Source organism: Aspergillus wentii (assembly GCF_001890725.1).
Source record: "Aspergillus wentii DTO 134E9 unplaced genomic scaffold ASPWEscaffold_2, whole genome shotgun sequence".
NCBI classification, from domain to species: Eukaryota; Fungi; Ascomycota; class Eurotiomycetes; order Eurotiales; family Aspergillaceae; genus Aspergillus; species Aspergillus wentii.
In genome coordinates this window covers 1997828-2018139 of record NW_024467833.1, presented here as the reverse complement: position 1 = coordinate 2018139, position 20312 = coordinate 1997828, and the positions used below count along the sequence as shown (strand labels likewise).

The 20312-nt window shown below is 46.8% G+C and overlaps 14 protein-coding genes and 1 non-coding gene across 15 annotated transcripts; 9 read left to right on the top strand and 6 right to left on the bottom strand.

The window, feature by feature from the left end:
* Positions 1–318: 318 nt before the first annotated feature.
* On the top strand, positions 319–1407 carry ASPWEDRAFT_104176 (aldo/keto reductase; the record flags this gene model as incomplete). Its single annotated transcript, XM_040827626.1, has 4 exons — positions 319–458; positions 511–772; positions 827–1151; positions 1205–1407. The coding sequence occupies 4 exons, from the start codon at positions 319–321 to the stop codon at positions 1405–1407; spliced, it is 930 nt and encodes a 309-aa protein (XP_040692499.1).
* Positions 1408–1643: 236 nt separating this feature from the next.
* On the top strand, positions 1644–2498 carry ASPWEDRAFT_36490 (uncharacterized protein). The gene is made up of 2 exons (XM_040834474.1): positions 1644–1794; positions 1855–2498. Exons 1-2 carry the CDS (start codon positions 1724–1726, stop codon positions 2390–2392), a joined length of 609 nt encoding a protein of 202 aa, XP_040692498.1. The 5' UTR covers positions 1644–1723; the 3' UTR covers positions 2393–2498.
* ASPWEDRAFT_36488 (uncharacterized protein) lies at positions 2295–3373 on the top strand. Its single transcript, XM_040834473.1, has 3 exons — positions 2295–2369; positions 2426–3114; positions 3168–3373. Exon 2 carries the CDS (start codon positions 2440–2442, stop codon positions 2905–2907), a length of 468 nt encoding a protein of 155 aa, XP_040692497.1. The 5' UTR covers positions 2295–2369; positions 2426–2439; the 3' UTR covers positions 2908–3114; positions 3168–3373.
* Positions 3176–3967, bottom strand: ASPWEDRAFT_103011 (vacuolar protein sorting family 37 protein; the record flags this gene model as incomplete). Its single annotated transcript, XM_040827531.1, has 2 exons — positions 3176–3662; positions 3726–3967. The coding sequence occupies 2 exons, from the start codon at positions 3965–3967 to the stop codon at positions 3176–3178; spliced, it is 729 nt and encodes a 242-aa protein (XP_040692496.1).
* A 359-nt stretch (positions 3968–4326) lies between these two features.
* On the bottom strand, positions 4327–4426 carry ASPWEDRAFT_t42. Its single transcript has one exon. It is a non-coding gene; the product is annotated as a tRNA-Ser (tRNA).
* A 1320-nt stretch (positions 4427–5746) lies between these two features.
* Positions 5747–6408, top strand: ASPWEDRAFT_89636 (uncharacterized protein; the record flags this gene model as incomplete). Its single annotated transcript, XM_040839585.1, has 2 exons — positions 5747–6221; positions 6317–6408. Coding segments are annotated over 2 exons (567 nt in total), but the record flags the coding sequence as incomplete, so codon positions are not given.
* A 188-nt stretch (positions 6409–6596) lies between these two features.
* Positions 6597–7675, bottom strand: ASPWEDRAFT_180297 (uncharacterized protein). The gene is made up of 4 exons (XM_040831838.1): positions 7371–7675; positions 6980–7318; positions 6837–6916; positions 6597–6774 (listed from the first exon to the last, which is right to left on the bottom strand). The coding sequence occupies exons 1-2, from the start codon at positions 7595–7597 to the stop codon at positions 7090–7092; spliced, it is 456 nt and encodes a 151-aa protein (XP_040692494.1). The 5' UTR covers positions 7598–7675; the 3' UTR covers positions 6597–6774; positions 6837–6916; positions 6980–7089.
* Positions 7676–8879: 1204 nt separating this feature from the next.
* Positions 8880–10430, top strand: ASPWEDRAFT_36484 (uncharacterized protein; the record flags this gene model as incomplete). The annotated part of the gene is made up of 2 exons (XM_040834472.1): positions 8880–10257; positions 10310–10430. A coding segment is annotated over one exon (849 nt), but the record flags the coding sequence as incomplete, so codon positions are not given.
* ASPWEDRAFT_168696 (uncharacterized protein) lies at positions 10048–10468 on the bottom strand (the record flags this gene model as incomplete). The annotated part of the gene is made up of 2 exons (XM_040830331.1): positions 10048–10257; positions 10310–10468. 2 exons carry the CDS (start codon positions 10466–10468, stop codon positions 10048–10050), a joined length of 369 nt encoding a protein of 122 aa, XP_040692492.1.
* A 389-nt stretch (positions 10469–10857) lies between these two features.
* Positions 10858–11426, bottom strand: ASPWEDRAFT_105958 (uncharacterized protein; the record flags this gene model as incomplete). Its single annotated transcript, XM_040827772.1, has 4 exons — positions 10858–11084; positions 11132–11257; positions 11306–11321; positions 11370–11426. 4 exons carry the CDS (start codon positions 11424–11426, stop codon positions 10858–10860), a joined length of 426 nt encoding a protein of 141 aa, XP_040692491.1.
* A 1081-nt stretch (positions 11427–12507) lies between these two features.
* Positions 12508–13727, top strand: ASPWEDRAFT_342466 (SDR family NAD(P)-dependent oxidoreductase). The gene is made up of 2 exons (XM_040833956.1): positions 12508–12720; positions 12773–13727. The coding sequence occupies exons 1-2, from the start codon at positions 12588–12590 to the stop codon at positions 13588–13590; spliced, it is 951 nt and encodes a 316-aa protein (XP_040692490.1). The 5' UTR covers positions 12508–12587; the 3' UTR covers positions 13591–13727.
* Positions 13728–13863: 136 nt separating this feature from the next.
* On the top strand, positions 13864–14826 carry ASPWEDRAFT_168693 (uncharacterized protein; the record flags this gene model as incomplete). Its single annotated transcript, XM_040830330.1, has 2 exons — positions 13864–14214; positions 14272–14826. 2 exons carry the CDS (start codon positions 13864–13866, stop codon positions 14824–14826), a joined length of 906 nt encoding a protein of 301 aa, XP_040692489.1.
* A 961-nt stretch (positions 14827–15787) lies between these two features.
* On the top strand, positions 15788–16311 carry ASPWEDRAFT_180292 (uncharacterized protein; the record flags this gene model as incomplete). Its single annotated transcript, XM_040831837.1, has 1 exon — positions 15788–16311. The coding sequence occupies exon 1, from the start codon at positions 15841–15843 to the stop codon at positions 16309–16311; it is 471 nt and encodes a 156-aa protein (XP_040692488.1). The 5' UTR covers positions 15788–15840.
* A 34-nt stretch (positions 16312–16345) lies between these two features.
* ASPWEDRAFT_180291 (uncharacterized protein) lies at positions 16346–16942 on the top strand (the record flags this gene model as incomplete). The annotated part of the gene is made up of 1 exon (XM_040831836.1): positions 16346–16942. The coding sequence occupies one exon, from the start codon at positions 16346–16348 to the stop codon at positions 16940–16942; it is 597 nt and encodes a 198-aa protein (XP_040692487.1).
* A 730-nt stretch (positions 16943–17672) lies between these two features.
* ASPWEDRAFT_103198 (uncharacterized protein) lies at positions 17673–19539 on the bottom strand (the record flags this gene model as incomplete). Its single annotated transcript, XM_040827545.1, has 5 exons — positions 17673–18513; positions 18560–18643; positions 18691–18776; positions 18827–18994; positions 19045–19539. The coding sequence occupies 5 exons, from the start codon at positions 19537–19539 to the stop codon at positions 17673–17675; spliced, it is 1674 nt and encodes a 557-aa protein (XP_040692486.1).
* Between the last annotated feature and the right edge of the window lie 773 nt (positions 19540–20312).

The following is a 20312-nucleotide window of genomic DNA, read 5'->3' as shown; positions in this document are numbered from 1 at the left end:
TGCCTCATCCACGAGGGATTTTTCGACCTCGATTCATCTTGTTCCAGAATAAGAACGCCACAAAGAACACAATGATTGGACCGCATCGTCTGTCGGATCTCTCGTAATGGTAGGAGATGAATTTGGTGTTTGATAGGTGTATCGAGAACTGTGTCATCATGAGGTGTGCTGAGTGCTCGTTCACGGTATGTAAAATTGACGTCGACATGAATCATACAATAAATAGTTGAATAGCGCTATAAAGCATTCGAGCATCTTGGCCAACACATCACCATAAGAGACAGTTAGTTAATACACCAGAAGAAGCCATTCCGAAAAATGCCAACGAGATTCAAACTCAACACTGGGGCAGAAATCCCCGCCATCGGTTTCGGCACATGGCAAGACGAAAGTGCCCAGGAAGATGCTGTTATAGAAGCTATCAAAGCAGGATACCGCCACATCGACACTGCCCAAGCGTAGGTTTTCCCATAACAGACCCAATGGGTATGCATGCTGAAAGCCACATAGGTACCGAACGGAAAAGGCCATAGGACAGGCAATCAAAAAGAGTGGGTTGCCTCGCGAGCAGCTATTCATCACAACCAAGCTCTGGAATACCAAGCATCACCCGGATGACGTCCCGAAGGCTCTCCAAGAGTCACTTGACGATTTGCAACTGGACTACGTCGATCTCTTTTTGATTCATTGGCCAGTGGCATGGAAACGAGGATATGAGCAGTTCCCCAAAGAGAACGGAAGAGTAGTCCTGGAAGATATCGACTATGTTGATGTATGTATCCACCGTTGAAGCGGTCCACTTGATGGTATACTGATCCACTCCCAGACATACAAGGCGCTGGAGAGATTATTGCAAACCGGCAAGGTCAAAGCGATTGGTGTTTCGAACTTCTCCAAGGCGGAAATGGAAAAACTGATTGATAACACCTCCGTCGTACCTGCAGTACACCAGATGGAATGCCACCCGTGGCTGCAACAGCATGACTTTTGCGAATGGCACAAGGCCAAAGGTATTCATATCACGCACTATTCTCCTTTTGGGAACCAGAATGAGATCTACTCCGGAGGCCATCTCGGCAGGCTGATCGACGAGCCAGTCTTGAAAGAAATCGGGGAGAAATATGGCAAGAGTGGTGCTCAGGTTGCTCTCGGTAAGTTTGGTATTCCAACTCAATGTCACAAATAGCTAGCTGACATTCCGTAGCATGGGGCGTGACACGGGAACACTCAGTGATTCCCAAATCTAAAACGCCTTCCAGGATCAAGAATAATCTAGAGGGTGACTTTAAATTGACTGAAGAGGAGCTGAAAAAGATCGAAGGCATCAACCGGAAGATCCGGTTCAACGACAGCAGTACTGCATTCGGGAAAGCATTTTTCACCGATCTGGAGGGGAGCCCTGCTTAATTAGCCATAAGTTGGTAGAGAGAATTGAGAAGCAAAAGAGAATGAAACACAATTAGCGCCTTGCTGAATAGAATCACGTTCAACGATGAAGTCATATCTGTGCGTGCCATTCAAGATCGCCAATCAGGCTTCAAGTAGTCCACGCTCGTGCCTCGTGAACACCAGCCACGATCTTCGTCGATTTTTCCGATTTCGTTTGTTTGTCTGTATGGATAGTTGATAGCCCCACACCATGGCGAATTTGTTTATATTTTGCGTCGGCGCCACTTTGTTCATGGCTGGGGAAAAGCAGACTTGTTTTGAGAAATAATCCGCCATGCAGGACATCTTGGCTAATGTCCCCAAGCGCCTTTTGCTGGCATATATATTTGACTGGATCGTGATTATGTGCGTACAAACATGCGATGGCTGCTAAATATCTCATTCAACCTACTGACGCTTTTCTAGTGTTGTCGCGATTATTGGATATGGATTTTCCAAGGCAACTCCAAACTCGAATCCATTTTCCCTAACTGACGGGTCCATTTCTTATCCTTTTAAGAAGCATGAGACTGTACCGAGCCATGTGCAGGTGTTCATCTCGCTGGTCGGCCCAGCTACCATTATTGCGTTGCTTGTTCTTGCTTTGATCCCGGGCTCCGCAGTGAGTAGAAATGCTCCTCGGTCCCTGAAATGGAGATACAGGATATGGGAATGCAATGCAGGGTGGATGGGACTGGCAGTGGCTCTTGCCGGTGCATACACGGCCACGCATGGCTTAAAGAACTTGGTCGGTAAACCACGCCCGGACTTTCTGGCTCGCTGTGATCCGGATCTTTCCAAAATCACTGCCTATGCTGTTGGTGGTTTGGGCCAACAACTTGAAGGTGCTCCTACGCTAGTGACTTGGGAGATATGCCAGAACAAATCCAATAAATTGAGGTCAGCCGGATTCTCGAGCTTTCCCAGTGGGCATTCATCTTGTAAGTTTGGTGGAAGTCCGTGAAATCATATTACAAACCATTGACATGGCATCAAGTTGCGTTTGCAGGAATGACATATTTGACCCTCTGGCTATGTTCCAAGTTTTCGATCGCGTTCCCATACCTCGCTCACTGCCCAGTCAAGCACGACCTGGAGGATGAGGAACGAGTTTTCCCGTTTCATACTGGGCCAGCAGAAAATAGATCACCTTCTATTCGAAACGAGGGAGCTGCTCCGCCGGCATATACGCTTATTATTGCACTTGTGCCAATTTCGGTTGCCACCTTCATAGCTGCTTCTCGTTGGTTCGATCATCGCCATCACGGTGTCGATATTGTATCCGGATCCGCCATTGGTATTTTCTTCGCCTGGATCGGTTTCCGTTTATACAACCTTCCCATCAAACGCGGCGCAGGTTGGTCTTGGGGGGCAAGAAATAGCCGACATGCTTTCTATAAGGGAGTCGGTATTCCCAGCCACACTGGCAGCAATAATTGGGCGAGTGAACAGGATACCGAAAACAGGATATTGGTGTAAAGGGTTTGACGATCTCGCAGCGACGAAAATAATGGCTGACGAATCTATTTTTGACGTATATTGGAGATATCCTTGGGATTGGCATTTGTCCCCTGTCTGGTGATGTGAATTTGAGTATTTGCCGTGTATATAGAGGGACTGCATGCGTAATATGCTCCATATTTATATGAACATAGCTCAAACCAGTTGGTGTCGGATGAGACCCTGCTTTCAAAGATTAAGAAGTGCCCAGGCGTCACAGCAAATATAATCAAATGTACCTCTGGAATTACCTCCATCCACCAACTCTCCCCTCATCCCATCGAGCTTTGGCCTCTCTCCTAGCAGCCAGTTTCGCAGACTCGGCCCTGACTCGTCTCACCCAATCCGCGACCTCCTTCTCCGTAGCCCGCCCATGATGACCCTCTTCGAGAAAGCTCTCTTCCACTGCTTGACAGACAGCCTCTTGCTCCGAGATACCCGCCGCTAATCGCTGATATAACGCCTTGGGTGACCATGGCGCCAGTGCCGCGTCCATCTCCGACTGCTTCTTCCGCCAGGAGACCTCAAGCGATTGGTGAGTCAAAAGGAGAGTTTCGGTCGAGCCTCGCAATTCAGACAAATGAGACTGGAGGTCTAGGACATGCGCCGCTAGATCCTGGTTGTATTTGAGGAGGGTCTGGAGGTTCTGTTGATGGGCGTTGTAGGAGGGATGTTGGCTAGAGAGGGCGGAAATGAGGGCTGGATCTTTGAGGATCGATTGCAAGTCTGCGGTTCTGTGTGGAGTGGAAAGATTAGTTCAACCGTATACAGCGACATGATCGAGGGGTTTATCGTACGACTTCTCCTTCACGGTATCGGGCAACCAGCCTTCTTCAACTGTCGGGGGTTTGGGAAGAGGTGATTGATGTTTGCTCTGGGGTACCACATCTTGTCCACGCTTATTGCTGTCTTGGTAATATGGCTGTGCCGCGAATTGTTGTGACGGGGTTTGTGGTGTACCTCCTCGACTTGGTTCGTGACTGCTGGGTTTCGGAGGCGGAGGCGGAGGAGTATCGGGATTGAGCGCTGGGTTCATCATTGGCGTGACAGCTGAAGGGAAAGGGGACTGGGGTGTATAGGATGACGGGAGTTGAGACATGGTGAGATTGAGATTGACAGAATGTGGAGGCTGCGAAATGACCCTTCGTTGTTGGTTGGGTATGGAGGTGAGGAACACCGAGTGCGGGGAATGCTCTGGAGTTTGGGGTTCAGTCACGTCTACCTAAAAAAGACACACACCGTCCATGGATAACAGTTACGTCTATTTTTAATTGAAAGTTTTTTACTTGAAATGCGACAACATTAAAGATCTAATATACCTTGATGCTGGCCTTTCCGTGGGCAAAAAAAAAAAGAAAAGGGGGAAGAGGGAAAGATTCTGTCGGAGACAAAAAAGAACGACACGGGCATGATTCGAACATGCGCACACGAATGTAATTGATGTCAGAATTTTCTTCCGAATTCGAGTCAATCCCCTTAACCACTCGGGCACCGTGTCAATTGTTGATAAAGTTTGCGATATCTAAAAATATAAAGCACTCTAAACTACTAATAACTACCTCATGATGAGGTTCAATGGGTTTATAGAGTATGCGGGCTCTTTGTATATGCCTTTAATTTTTAATTTGTTTACATATGGTTATAGTACTTGAATACTAATAGAGCTCTGGATCTTCAACGTGCTTGAATATCTGACTACTGCGATCTCGTCGCCTAAACGAACTGAGTCAACGCTTGCGATATCGACCAGGATGGCCGTTCGTTCACGTAGCCCCTATGTTTATACCCGAGACAAATGAACGGTGATCTTCTTGGATGGTCTCTTTGTGGTGGTGGCTTCAATATAGTTGGTAACCACGTCCACACCGCTATTCAATTCTGGCAATTTTTCAACTAGAATTGATCTTTCGACATTCGCTACATATATCTAAATGGGCACAGCATATAATTTTAGCCTTATCGGCGTGACCAAGAATTCAGATCAGCCACTGGCATCTATATCGAGAATATAACAAGGCCTCTCATATTAGATTCGACCGCCTTGTTGTTAATCAAACTGGGATACTAAGAGTACCAACGCAATCACCAGCCAGAATACCAGTATGGCGAGGGCTTCGCTCATCAACAAACAAGCACAAATAACCATTCTAGCCGGAATTCAATGATAATGCCTGCTTTGGGAGATTAGGTATGGCTTCGCAAAGGACATGGGTACAAACAGGAGTGAGTCTTGGATATCATACGGGAGTCCACCGAGCTTAGTGCAAGTAGGTAGCCTTCAGTCCAGGATGAACTAGCTTAGGTAAAAGTAGCCCATCAAGCAAAGCTCGGAAATGGCAGCTATTTCGCTCGGACCGAGCAAATTCTAACATTGTTGGATTTATGGATGCTTGTCAATCATGATGAAGCACATCTCGGTATAGCGTACGTCGTTGAGTCTAAAATTACTGACTCTTTGCGGGCAACTTGGCATGGAGACTAAGCTGGATCTTTTTTTATTTTTTATTATTTTCAAAGTGCTGGGGATTGAGATGGCATTCACTGTCCAATAGTGTCAATTCACTACTGCATATTTTGCTTAAAAAATCATGGCACACGGTATTTAATCTTCTCGTAAGACCTCTCTATTTCCATATTATTTCCCATACCTTTCTCCATCTTTCACCATCTACTTGGCATCTCAATTGCTTCTCAAAGGTTGTATTTCCTACCTCTTTCATTGCACTTTGCTATATCATGTACTGAATTTGGTTCTCTGATTCCAGAACGGCATATCACTCCAACCCAACCATTTGCATCAAAAATGTCACAAATCAGAGGAAGAGAGGTCATGGAATCCAGTATTCCAGATCTTGCAATTGGACCTGGAAAGACGCGCAGCAATGCGCTGCACCGAGAAGTCTTTGTTGGTCAGATTCGAGATTGGACGACATTCAACCATGAGATCACCCAATTTTACCACGGAATCGACTGGAGGCATCACCAGAAAGTAATCTCATACAAACCGGGCACCAATGCCTCCACCTCAAATATCTTTCGTGCACGACTCTCTTGTGGGGATGAGGCAGATGTTCAATGCCGATTCAATTCGAATGTCGCGATCTATATGAGCCCTATTTGCGATGCCGCGGGTGTGGATATAACCTTTGGCAGTTTTAAGACCTGCCTAAGAGTCCAAAGTAGCTCGGGTATCCCTGATGTTGTGTGTCGCACGAACGGTGGAGGACTCCGAGTAGTCGGGGAAGTCAAGACCCCATGGATCATGGCTCACACGCTCGCTAGAGCCAAAGCTAGTAGGAACATGATTTACAAAAAGCTCCTGGGTAAGTCATATGGTGCACTGTTGTCTTGTACACCTACATACCATCAGTTTAGAATCTAACTTGAGCTTTAGGACAGATAGCCGCTTATATGCAAGAGGGAAAACTGAAGTGTGGTTTCATTATGAATTATAGTGAAACCATATTTGTCAAGCAGGAGGTGGTCGATGGCCAATGGAGTTTATTAGTGGGCGACGTAGTGAGCAGTCGAGCAGGAGGAAGCCTGTCTCTACGTTCATGCTTTTGGTGGCTTGCCAATAGGGCAATGTGGGACTATGTCGCTAATATTAATCTTCCACGGGCACAATGGGTGCAGGGGTAGTAATTGTGTGCGCAGAAGAGGGTTCAGCAAAGAGGAACTAGGATAAAGCTAAGAGCCACTCTGGCATCAGATTTATTACTTTCTCTAATAACTGGCGTCACATTTCCCCTGATTCTTCTAAAAGACCCCATGCAAACCATAGATCATCGTAACCAAGTGTCTTCAGGGCTTGCGGGGTCCGAGGACTCGAGACCATCGATGTAACTATGAAGCATAATATATTAGCCCAAGATTGACCGTAAAAAGTCCAAAAACAGGCTGCTTACATTCTCTTTGATCTTGCGTCCCATATGAGACATCCAAGGTCCCATGAACAAGGGGTAATCCCGGCTTTGACACAATCCCTCTAGTTGTGACAGAATATATTAGTACTGATCTTCTGTTACAAAGTCCGGATTGTATAACTCACTGCCGAGCAACCTTGAATGCTTGTCGAATATCCTCCTTCACTGATGAAGACGATTTCCAATACTCAGAAAATTCTGACCCATCATCCATCTCGATGTATCCAAGACGAACTCAAGGTACTGCCTCGAGTCGCATGTAGACGATGAATCCACCCGGGACTGAGCCGTTTGTTCCTTGTGTTTCGAACTTCACGTTGTGCAGTGTGTGTGTGGATGTGCATTTGTTGATAGCTAGCTTTTTGCGAGCATCGATTTCCCACTGTTCGAGAAAGGGAACTTCGTTGGAGGCCTGTTGTGCTCTATACTGAGAATATTCGAGCTCAGATGCTGCGTATGGGATCCTGATGAGATCAGTATCTTGTGATGCTGTATAGCAAGATGTAGGGTAAATACTGCATGATGATTTTTATCATTGCCGTATCACTGTGATCATGGACGTTTCTGCAGTGAAATGTTCCATGAGAAACTGAAATGATGCCAGAGTTCTGGGAGGAGATTCGATCTTTTTGAAAAACTTCCTCGCTCAACTTTTCGGTCAATGTCCACGTCGAGGGCCGCGAGCTACCAAAGACGATGTTCCTTCCAATGAAAGATCTCGTAAAGAAGGATTTCTCGGCCATATTGGTTCGTTGCCATCACCAAAGTGCCCGAGTAAAGAAGAGGGACAGAAGAAGATGGAAGAAAAGAGAAAACTCTCGGTAGACTGATACAGAGGGGGAAAAGATGATGCAGTGCATAGTTGTAGATGTCACATTTGACCTAATCCTAGATTGGTATAGTGACACCCAATCAAAATTTAGGCTGTCTCGACCCGGCTTGGCATTTATTCTTGATGGACCATTCCACCATAGTCAATTTTACCATAATTTTACTGATGGTGGTATGGAATGACAGGACGAGGCAGTGGAATATAATGGAAAATATACATAGGCAGATGAATGAGAGCCAGGTACCTGCGTATGATTGTGTATTCAAATTTTACCAAGACTCAAAAGTCTTTCGCAGGCTGCCGTGATCGGGTTGGTGCATTTTCTTCCGGGGTGCGAAGGATACGAGTAAGGAACCGAATCCCGATATTCCCTTTCCTTGCCTGTTTGCTAAGGTAATAGCGATGCTTACCTACTATGCTAGACAAATCGACTCTCATTGGTCGGATATAGGTGGCGAGGGCGCAATCCCAAGCCCCTAAAAGAATAAGCTACATAGATAAATATATAAAGAGTGACACTCTGCTAATAAAAAAAAGTATACTAAATAGCTACGCTTTGCACGCCTTCGGCGGTTCCCACCCAGCTTACTTAGGAAAAATGGCTTGGCATGCCCCCAGCCTACAGCATATTACGGGAGAAGACATGATAACTAGTCACAGGTCTAGGATCATAAGACTGTGTGCCTTGATCCAAACCATGGTTCATGCATATGGAGAGCTCTTAGTGCATTATGTACCCTGCATGCATGAATGCCAGAAACCATCCATACCTCGTATCTTATACCTCTGAAGGCAAACTAGCATTATTCGTAGCTGTGGGTTGAACTGCTCCAAACAGACCAATCGATGGATACCTTATATGATACCAGCACTATAACAGGTCGAATTGCTGTCATGTGTTTGAATTAAACTTTCCACCTGTGAGCTGATTGGCGGATAGTGCATATATTGATATGACAGGTATGCAGATAAACGCCATTTCCTGCCACAACGCTGGATAGATAACTTATCCCCGACGCTGTGGTAGGATAGCTGACGTAGTCTCTGCATGGATCCTTCAATCACTAACTGCAAGTATGTATCATTCCTTAGACAGTTTGACGACGTAAGTGCTGCATATGACAGGTAAATGAGAGAAAGGCATAAATGCTGGCGCGCCCCAGCTAGTAATTATTATGATCATACTCGGATACTAACAGCATCATGCACGGCATCAAGCTTCCACCCGGCGAGACAGTCGTCTACTCTATCTTTGGAGTCCAATACTCCAACGAGGGTCCCTCCGCCACTCAGCGCGCTTTGATCGATGAATTCGACCGACTGCTCGTCCCCTCGGTAAACCACGTCGACAAGGTCATCGAAGATGGCTGGCCTCCTGCCCAAGGCAAATCGCACATCTGGCTCGGCTACTGGGCCAAAAAAGATGACTACCTTGCATGGTGGAATCAAGACCCAGTCCAGCAATTCTGGAAATCTCTCCCCCTCGATGCGGGGATGTTTCGCGAGATTCTAAAGCTGCCCGTCTCTCGCATCCATTTCCGAACCACCCTCGACAAAGTCGACGGACTGAGGCACCTGGTCGATCCCAACGACTCTATTTCGCTCAACAACAAGACAGGATACTGGGGATGCTACCGCCACACCACGCCCGAGATGGTGGCGAACCCAGAAAACCGATTCAACACCACGATGGAAAAGCTGCCTACCGCCCCGCGTCTATCGGCAGAGCCCAAGACGAAGACTGGTCGGGTGAGGGTTACAAAAGTACCTGACAATCTTCTATTCGCGGTAGAAGGCCAGGATCACTCCGCCATGGGCCCAAAGGAAAGAGACTACTGGTTTGAGACATTCGACAAGACGAACCAGAAATGGACGGATGGGTTGTTCGCTTCCACGTCCGAGCAGGGAGTTATGGATACGCGGATCTGCTACTATCCCGACAGTGGATATATGGAGGATGCAAATGGCAACAAAGCACCGGGGGCGCTAGGGTATAATCGCAAGGTCCAGTTGCTTTACTTTGCGGATATGTCGGCGATGCAGCGGATTGGAATGCAGAATAAGGAGCATGTCGAGCTTCGCAAGACCTTTATGAAGGCGTATGGACCGGAGGGTGAGATGGCAAATGGCAAGTTTTATCTCTGGGTTGAGACCAACTTGCTCCCGGCAGATGGAGTTGAATGTGAATACGTTGGATGTCTCGAGGGAACAGGATTGTCCAAGTATGGCGACCACGAGGCTTTTACGGTCGAGACAACCAAATGCTGCGAGTGATCAGATGTATTTGGGTAAATAGATTACATGAAGATCAGAACATGTCAATATACAACAATCAACTAAACTAGATATACAATCGATAAATCATCGCCCCGCAAGTCCCTTGATCGTCTCCCATCCAGGCAAAGTCCCATTATCGCCGGGCCTCTTATACATAAAGTTCGGATCAGGATTCGTCTCTCTCTGTTCAATCTCGCCAACAGCGTCATATCGGTCCTGAACATGAGCTTCTGCAGCTGCTTTCTGTTCCTGCAGCCCAGAGTAGTTTCCAAAGAAGGCCTTTTGGCCGGGATTCTATTCTTGTCAGTTTTCATTCAATTTGAGCAGAAAATGATCAGAAACATACGGTGAGGTGATCAAGCGATGAACCTGAACCCTGCTGGCCTTGCTTCTGATAGTCATGGCTACTGCTCTTTGGCGGACTTCCACTGTCGACATTGTTGGCTGGTGTGGACTGAGTGCCGACACCGCCGCGAGGAGGTACACTGGTTCCAGCTGAGGACATGATGTAGATAGATGTAAATAGAATTGATATGATTGTGAAAGTATGCAAATAATTGAGGAATTCAACTCTTTTATCTTGTTTCTGGAGACATGATGTATTTGATGATTAAGAGCTCCATATATAGACCTGGTGACCAATGATGGTGTTTGGTAGAGTCACCTGATGAAGATATCATTATGACGTCGGAACACTATACAGCACAACCTAAATATTACTATCTATAGCTGCATAGAATAATAATGTAATATAATAAGTGATAATAATTCAATGAATATGTAAATCCCTGTTGGGTGCATGTCATGACAGCCATTATATCAATCCTGCTCCAGTAACCGACTAAACTCCTCATCCATCGAATAAATCAGCCATGAATTAGAAATATCAAAATATCAAAAGAACCTACAGTCAATCGTCCCATCACCATTTACATCCGCCATCCTGATCATCTCATCGATATCATCATCGGATAGAATATCGCCAATAGAACTCATCACACGGCGTATCTCATCCGCACTGATGGTTCCACTGTTATCCTGATCGAATACTCTAAAGGCCTGTCGAATTGCAGCCTCGGTATCTTTATCTGTGACTTTGGCAGCCATCGAGGTTAGGAATTCTATACTATATTAGACATGCTATAGATGAGAGACTGTAAGAAGAGACCCTGAAAGTCGATTGTTCCTGTGCGGTCGAGGTCAAGTTCATGGACCATATCCTGTACTTCAATATCGGATGGATTGAGACCTAACGAGCGCATGACTTTGGCAAGCTCTTGAGCGGTGATATCGCCTGGATAGTATCAGTCAATATTGCGTTTGTACGCTGCTCTTGACTGACCACTTCCATCTTTATCCTGTGATGAGATTAGTTATATTATATGTTACCGGTGAAATACATTCACAAAAACAGCAAATGCCTCTCGATATCGGGCGATGTCCTCTTTGGTGAATTTGTCCATTCTGTCAGACTCAGTATGAAGATGAGCCTATGTTTGACAGGAGATTTGCTCGATATATAAGGCTATGCCAGGCAGCTGACAGCTGACAGCACAAGGCTGGCCCACTGCTCATAAGGCTGTGCTCTACCCCACTATCCTATCCACTTCCACTCATAACACACCATCAACTCTGCCACTCACGCCATATTATGTTAATAAGAGCTGTCTTAAGTGATAGGCATATGAAATACTGCCAAGACAAGGCAAATGACCATTGCTGACCAGCCCACGTCTTTTATCTTTTCTTCTTCAACCCATGTCCTAAGACTCTTGTCAGTCCTTTGAGCCCCCTCCACAGTGGTGGACGAAATCACAGCTCTCCCAGACGATGGCATTTAACAAATTTGTCTCGATGCTGTTTTTCAACTGATCAAATGGGTTCTTTCCCTTGAATTTTGGACTGTGACTGTTGCTAACCATGAATAGTTCTCGATGAGTCGATAATGACTGGAACCTCGAAGACGTCTGGGCAAGTATAGCTTTTTCTTACAGCCATAGCGGCAGGCCAAGTCATTTATCATCTAGAAAGGTGGCCAAGAATTCGGCACGGCTCCTCTTATCGCAGCGCAATGGGAATGGTCTATGTTGTTCGGGCTATTGACCTTTCCTGTTGGGTTATTGTTCATCTTATTCCTGATGAAATGGTGACAGTTATGTCTATCAAGACTGTATCTGTCGATTGCTGGGAAGATCGGTCTTCCGTCGACTGCTTAGTCTCGACAAGAGCAACAAAACAATACCCTCGCTAACGGCAACACCAGCAGAGAGCAGAATGGACAAAGAGAAAACGGGCTTGGTGGCCCCAAATACTAGCGACATGGCCGAGGGAGATGGTTCATTCGATCTCACCCGCGCTATTCAGGGCGTAAAGAGCGGATATAGTGACAGAGTGTATGGGCTCGAGGTTTATCCAGACACCCGCAGAGATGATCTAGTTATTGGTCAACACAAGGAGGTTTAACCTTGATAGAGGTTGGATAAATAGTTAACTGATGATGTTCGAAGTCGGTCAACGATGAGATCATCATGACGTGGGAATACTGTAACCGGCCATATATAGCACCAACATATTCCAACACATGACAATAAATCGACTATCAATTGACTATCTGCTGGCCCAACATGTTTCGCACTCGTGTACCTTTATCACGGCCTTTCTACCAATTCAGACAAATCTCACAGCAAGTCCGAACAGAAGCCCAACAGAACAATGACAGATTCAAACTGGAGAATGTCTTCAACGTCAAAAACAGAGGTACTTCATCCACTCTACCATAAAAGTATATAGCCATACTAACGAAGGCCAGTTGCACTAATAACCGGCGGCGGCTCGGGCATCGGGCTAATGGCCACGCAAGCCCTCGCCGTCAACGGCGCAAAAGTCTACATCGTCGGTCGAACCGCAGAAAAGCTCAATCGGGTAACTGAGCTATACTCGAACAATATCTGCGGACAGATCATCCCCATCACGGCAGATGTGACGTCTAAAGAATCGATTCGGGGGTTGGTGGAGGAGATTTCGTCGCGCGAAAAGGAACTGCATATTCTGGTTAATAATGCCGGGGTTGCGTCTGAGACGTTGAATACTGATGCTGAAGGGGCGGGGTCTCTAAGAAAGGAGTTATTCGAGAATGAGAATAGTAGACTTGAAGACTGGGAGAGGGCATTCCGGACGAATGTGCCGCCGTTGTTCTTTACGACATTTGGATTTCTGCCTCTACTCGAGAAAGGCACTGCAAGTGATAGCAACTGGGCCAGCACGGTAATCAACATCTCGTCCATTTCAGGTGTTATAAAAAAATCACAGCACCATTTCGCATACAATGCCAGCAAAGCGGCCGCAGTCCATCTCACCAAGATGCTAGCCCACGAGATATCATCGTCAAATGTGAACATCCGCGTCAACAACATCGCACCGGGCGTGTTTCCATCTGAAATGACCGCCCAGAGCAGCGACGAGAAGCAAAAAAGCTCCATTTCCAAGGAGAAATATGAGAAGAAAGTCCCGGCTGGACGGCCCGGACGAGATGAAGATATGGCAGGGGCTATTCTTTTTGCAGCAGCGAACCAGTATCTGTATGGGCAAACGGTGGTGGTTGACGGGGGATATGTTCTGGCTGCATAGACAGTTGATAGAAATTAGCGCCGGTTACAGCCATTGCTAAGCCTCGTCGAGCCCAGACAAGGCTGAAAACCCCGCATTGCCGATCTTCCTGTATAGGCCACCTGATTGGCCGGTTCGGAATCAGGCTGTGAACCCCTAGAAACAATCCGTATTGTAAGCGTTCACCTGCAAGGCTGTGTAAGATGAGATGCATTTTTCCCTCACCCCTTTCTTCTGCCTCTTTTGACTCCTCAATTCCTCAATTCTCCCCATTTTCAGAACCAACACCCTACAATGAGGTCTGCCACTCTCCTCTCCCTCCTCTCCTGTATATCCCTCTCCACGGCAGCAATATGCTACTTCCCCGACGGCCACGAAGGCGACGACACATACCAAACATGTCCCAACGCCGGCGGGAAACAGAGCATGTGCTGTGCCAGCAATCGAGACAATCCTTCACCCGGTAATGCCACCCACGGGCCTACCTCGGACACCTGCCTGCCAAATGGGATGTGCATGAATATCTCGGATGCACCAGACGACGATGGAAATTATTACACGATTACGGCTTACTGGCGCGATTTGTGCACGACGACGGACTGGTCGGATGGTGGGGGGTGTTTGAATGTGTGTACGAAAGAATCGGTGCGTAAAGGGTTGAGAATGAGGGTGCTGGGTTGTATTCGTACTGATGTGATGTAGGATCCCGTCAATGGCTCGGATAGTATTGCGCGAATGACACCCTGCAACGGCAAGTCGAATTCCCCGACTTGGTGCTGTGGGAGGGAAAACTATGACTGCTGCAATACGACGAGTGCTATCTCGATCGATCAACTATTCGGTGCTTCTTCAACTTCTACTACATCATCGCCAACCTCATCGCCAACCTCATCACCAACCTCAACCTCAACCTCAAGCACATCATCCCCGCCATCACCATCTCCAACATCCCTCTCATCCGGCCTATCAGTCGGCACAAAAGCAGCAATGGGAGTCGGCTGTGCCTCGGCCATAATCATAATCTTCACATTCATGTTCGTTCTCCTCCGACGACGCCAGAGAATGAAAAATAGCAACAGAAACAGCATCATGCCACGAAGCGAAGGAACACCCCCGCCAGTTATCTATTCTCCACCACCACAAAAACCCGTGCGGGAGAGGATACAAGCCGCGCCTAGTGAGCTGGGCGGGACTAGGATCCATGAGATATCGACACGATCGGAGAGTACAAATATAAGGCATGAGTTGGATGGGTGATATGACCTGAGTTGATTCGATGATTGACGTTTCCCTCAAAAAGCCTGGTGTATATACTTGTTAATACCCGTAATTTAATAGATATCATAGATATCTTGTTTTTAAGCCTTGACAGGTTCATAGAGTGTTGGTATTGACTGGACAACATACGGCTTGCCATCAATTCCCCATCGAGTAGACACTATTTAATCTATAGCATGTAAGAGCTGAAAAGGACAACTGAATACGAGCAAGAAACTAATAATACCTATAGACAGGCAGTTCTGCAGGGTTGCTTTCAGCTGTGGCTGGCTGAGTCTATATCACCATGTCCAATAAAAAGCCGGGCATAGTTCAGCTGAATACATGCTGTAGCCAATCAAATATAGATAAGAAGGGAAGCTAAAAAGCATTGACGATCATGATTAACATCGACCATGTTGTCATAGCTGAAGATCGGATCTCCCCGCGATCAATGCATGACCCTGAGTCAGTAGTGACTCCATAATAGGTCCGTGTGTGGTTTATCTGGGGGTTTGTAATTTCTTTACTGGGAATCTGTATTTCAAAAAACCGGGTTTCCATTTTATTATATTTTTCTGTATTATAAATGATGAGGATGAAGATGATCAACATTGATCTGCAAAAAATTCAGCTGCCACTACAACACTAGTGCTAGAGTTTATTCTTGACAAATCTTTGATCCTGAATGTAACGCTACCCCAGACACTCTTCAGATTCACATAGATCTGCTGACAACTGGAGATTGTGATCACGACCTACACTCTAGGATACTGCCTAGGATCATGATCCTTTGTGATAGTGATAGTGATGACTGGTCACATAAAGCTCACTTACTACTGCTGATTGGGTATGAGTATCGCGTTTTTCTTCATCACAGCCAAATCTCCCCGACTAAGTACGAGATGCTTTGGATTGATGTCCATCATGGACATATAAATACCCATCCACCTGCCCTGAACAATATCAAGAATTCAGCATTGCAATTGCATCTTTCATACCCCCCTTTTTACCATGACTCGTTTTACTTCCTTCCTCCTGACCCTGACTGGCTTCCTTCAGTCTGCATCATCAGCTGCAGTGGACACCAGTCAAGACCTCGTTCCCGCCAGCAAGTCTCTATCGGCTCGCCAAAACATCGAGTCCAACACCCCCTTGCTCAAATATTTCATATCGCCAAAAGGGCAAATCCCGAGATGCCCAAACGACGCAGAGCAAGTGCCATACACCAAAAAAGACTACTACTACAAATGCGAAAAAGACGGCCACTTCGCCGAAGGATTCTCCAGAGTGAATATCAAGCATTGGTGTTGTTTCAACCCAGTGCAGGAGATTTTCTTCTTCCCCGAAGCACATGTCAACTTTTTGGGTGGACAGACTGTCACCCCCGATTCAAACATCATGATTGATGGCGCGGATTGCTGCCGTAATACCATCAGAGGTCGATGCAACATGGAACGAGATCTCAGGGACTTGCAGCTATGATAAATACCACACTGTCATCCAGCAAGAAAAAGACATGATCACAAAATGCTGCTTCGACACCAAGGCAAAAGCCTTTAACATCCACCTCAAAGACAACAAGCCTTACAGCTCGCTGTCCGGCGATAGTCTGAAAGCCCTCGGCGTTCCTATACCTTACATCGTGGAAGACTTTTCGTACCACGCCCACGACAACGTCAACGTGAGCTTCGCCAGGGCAGAAGCGACAGTCAACGAAGTCTTTTTTTACGGATCCCGGCTCGAAGTCGACATGAGTGCGACCATAGACAACTTCCAGATCAAAGCTTACTACGAACACCTCAGCAAACTGATCTCGGACGAGCCCGAGTTGAAATTCGAGCACAAGCGACTCGCGTTTCACTTTCGGCGCAAGTGGACGGAGGTGGGATCGTTCAGGATTCCAACGACTTTGAATCTGTACGGGCCTCTTTACATCGACCTGTACTCGAAAGTTGTTACCACCGAGCGGGATGGGCAGACGGACTATACATTTCACATCAGTGGCCATGTTCGTGGAACGGGGCTTACCGGACGACTCGATGAATCACAAGGCAGGCTTGTTCCTGTTATGGACTGGCTGAATGGGACGCTGGCTGATGCTGCTGTTTGTTGATGTCTGTAATATTTAAATCTGTTATACCATTGAATATAATTTGAAGGGTTTCTCTTTTATTCACTGGGCTTAAACAGCTAATTCACTGCAACCTTCCCTCCAACGCTTATATTTTCTACATTTTAGTATGAAGATCATAACAACCGGAATTCAACTTTCTACATAATAAACCCTCAACTCACCATTAACTTAATAAGAATTGGAAAGAAAGCGCGAAGCCTACGGACCATGGATCAAAAAGAATAAGGTTATCCAGACATCCTATCACATTACAGTATAATATCCAAGAAAATTAGACTCGCTTAATCCAGCCCACTTTTATACAAACCAGGCCAATCTGGGTGCTTAGATTCAGGCACCCAGTGTGGACAGATTTGCCACTGAAAGTCTGGACCTGCTACGTACTAATTTTGAGAAATTAATGAATTGATCGTCTGTTATGGTGTAGATTCTGGATTTTATGAAATAGCCTTGGCTGTCATTTATTTGTTTGGGTAAATTATCTGGTGATCTTTTTTCCACGTTCGTGCTAATTTTAAGAAATGAAGATAAAGAATAGAAGATGAAGATGAAATGAGAAGAGTCGAAAAGTGATGAGAAGAAGATAGAAATGAGATGGTGATAAAAGTGGGAATGAAGGAAGAGAAGGAAAAGGAAAAGGATATGTGAAAACATCAAAATATACAAAGAAGCGAACAGTCATATACCAATTCTAACCAGCACAGATGACTTAAAACAGCGACTTGAGCTTCTCACTCTGCACAGAAACCCAAGTCGCCAGAGTTCTATCCGACGATGCAGTAATGTCACTGTGTGCGGTGGAAACGCTAGTCCGGCGACGCATCGCCTCGACAAACTTGGGCCACGTGTTTGTCAGAATCAGATACTTGACGTGGTTCTGGACATCGTCGAAGATGGCCATGTTGAAGCCATCAGGGATCTCGTCCGTGTATCTAGCGATGCTAATTTCATGCGGCGCGGGGGAAGAAGAGGGCACTTCGAATGGCACGGCGGCGTTGACGGCTCCCTCGCCGTAGATGGCGCGCGCGGGCTTCTCAAACACAGACTCGAGATGCTTCAGGCTCTGCGAGGAGATGTTGAGCGGGAATTCGGCGTCACGGATGCTGATGAAGGTGATGTAGATCTGCAAGGCCTGGTTGAAGGCGTCGTACATGTGTTCTTTTTCCAGCGGCTCGGGCAAGGAGGCCTTCCATGCCGCGGCGTGGCTGAGGAAAGCAATGTTTTCACCGGAGAAATCGCTAAAGGCGGCAAAGTCTTGTAGTGGTTCGGGGTTTTTGGCGAGGACGTGTTCGAGGGCGTCCATGGTGAACAGACGGTCGCCGGAATATTCCTCCAGACAGTCGATGGCCAGGCCCTTTTCGGCGAGGGTGGACGAGGATGTGTTCTTCCATTCTGTCGAGGGGGTTGTTCTCATTACGGTGGCCAGGGATGAGGGGTCGTATTTGGCGTTTGAGCTGGATGCTTTCTCGCTGAGGATGCGCAGCCGGATGAGTTCGAAGATGGGGACGAAGACGGTGAATATTTCAAATATGATGATGGAGACATGGATCCTGTTTCGTTAGACTCAGCTTGTCTAGTATTGGATGCGATACTTACCATTGACTGGGAGGAAAGTAGACATTGACCTTTGCAAAGGAGGGCACATATGATGCAACCATGAACATCGGAACTGCATGAAGACTAGGAGAGTCAGTAACATGCATGGTATACCAGACAGAACAACATACCTAGCGACGCAGCATACGATGGTCTGCGTACGCCATCCCATCGTATCACGGATTCCCCACGCACGCCAGATGAGAATCGGAGCAGCCTGCGAGAAAATATAAGCAAAGACATCTTCACCAGTACGTGATAACCTACAACCCATGTCCAGATGACCTGCCAGAGCAGAGACGGCCACCATTCCCATCCTCGACTCAGATCCGCCATCTGCTCCGGGAGTGTTGCACCTTTGATTTCCGTTCCGGGAATACCGTAGGTCGGATGGTACTTCATACAAGCAAACCACATGCCGACAGTGATGGCAAACTAGTTGATAGTCAGTTTCCGATTGACCAGCCAAAGGAGAGGGAGTATACCTGCAAAGCCATGCCAATTCCGATAAACGTCAAAGTCCGAGTCATATAGTCCATATTCCTCAGGCGGCACAACCACGACGAGTCACCACCGTTGCAACGTCTCGTGGATCGCAGTTCCGGATGCGCAAACTGCTTCTGCATCTTGGCCACGTGCAGAAAGCGAAGGTTGGACGCTTGGAACAGGGCAATACCCAGCGGATAGTAGATACCCATCGCGAAGTACTGCAGGTCATAGGCGAGAACCGTCGGCACGGCCTGACCGACCGGATAGGTGATCTGGCCCATGATCCAGTAGACATGGAGAAGAGCAATGGCGGAGAAGGACAGCGGCAGACCACGGATTCTGATGATGGGGATGTGGCGGTTGAACCAGCAAAAGATCATTCCAGCGACGAGGAGAGTGCTCCACGTGACGCAGAATGCGATGTAGAAGACACCGACCTGATCGTATTTCGGAGGCACCGTAGGGGCATTGTAGATGGTGAGATCGGCCATGGCCGCCATGGCTGCCATGATGAGTGTGGACAAAGACAATGTCAAGACAGTATTGCCTGTGCAGGAGACAAAGAAGTGGAGGAGCGAGGAGGGGTCTTTAGTATTTACAGTCAGGGGAGTTTAGCAAACGCCGGCAAGACATGCATTGGACAGGGCACCAATGATATTAACCTCAGAGGGCAAAGCATTGTGGGATTGGAGTCAAAGCGATCACAGTGGAGCCAAGCCCATCTTTTTATAGGCAGTTTAACTTCTAGTCAATTCAAATAGCTTCATGGCTTTGAGTACTAAGTACAGCACCGCTACCCACGTGGCTCCACCTGCAGACAGACATCCAATAAGATACCATACAACTGCCGATCAATCGATCATGGCTCCACAGTATTTCCTGGAAACCAGGTAATCCTAGTCACTTAGCGCCAGGAGATTTCCAGGAAACTAGGAACATTTGTCAGATCGTGCGCAGAGTTCATCTGGCAAACCCTATCCCACTATCTGGAAGACTAATTACAAATAAGGAATCAACTCTATTGTCTTCTATCAGCATACTATGGCATTGATGTGCTGATTATCTACCAGTACTAGCAATCATTAAAACAGCCTAAGTGAAGCATCATCAGTGGAGAAGATCACTGGGTAAATCTTTAATGGTAAAGCCTCTAAAGGCCCCTCTAAAGCATCGATTCAGATACATTCATTGCAGCTACTTATTTGCTGATTGCTTTGGCATGGCCCACGCCTTGGAAACTGGAGAATTTAACTTGCAAAGCACA

What these genes read in the sequence shown, in the direction of transcription:
- ASPWEDRAFT_36488 (XM_040834473.1), top strand. Translation starts at nt 2,440, where the DNA reads ATGACATATTTGACCCTCTGGCTATGTTCCAAGTTTTCGATCGCGTTC.
- ASPWEDRAFT_342466 (XM_040833956.1), top strand. Translation starts at nt 12,588, where the DNA reads ATGTTTCGCACTCGTGTACCTTTATCACGGCCTTTCTACCAATTCAGA. An exon ending in CTTCAACGTCAAAAACAGAG is followed by an intron (nt 12,721 to 12,772) that starts GTACTTCATCCA and finishes AACGAAGGCCAG; the next exon opens with TTGCACTAATAACCGGCGGC.
- ASPWEDRAFT_36490 (XM_040834474.1), top strand. Translation starts at nt 1,724, where the DNA reads ATGCAGGACATCTTGGCTAATGTCCCCAAGCGCCTTTTGCTGGCATAT. An exon ending in TTTGACTGGATCGTGATTAT is followed by an intron (nt 1,795 to 1,854) that starts GTGCGTACAAAC and finishes ACGCTTTTCTAG; the next exon opens with TGTTGTCGCGATTATTGGAT.
- ASPWEDRAFT_180297 (XM_040831838.1), bottom strand. Translation starts at nt 7,597, where the DNA reads ATGGCCGAGAAATCCTTCTTTACGAGATCTTTCATTGGAAGGAACATC. An exon ending in ATGATAAAAATCATCATGCA is followed by an intron (nt 7,319 to 7,370) that starts GTATTTACCCTA and finishes TGATCTCATCAG; the next exon opens with GATCCCATACGCAGCATCTG.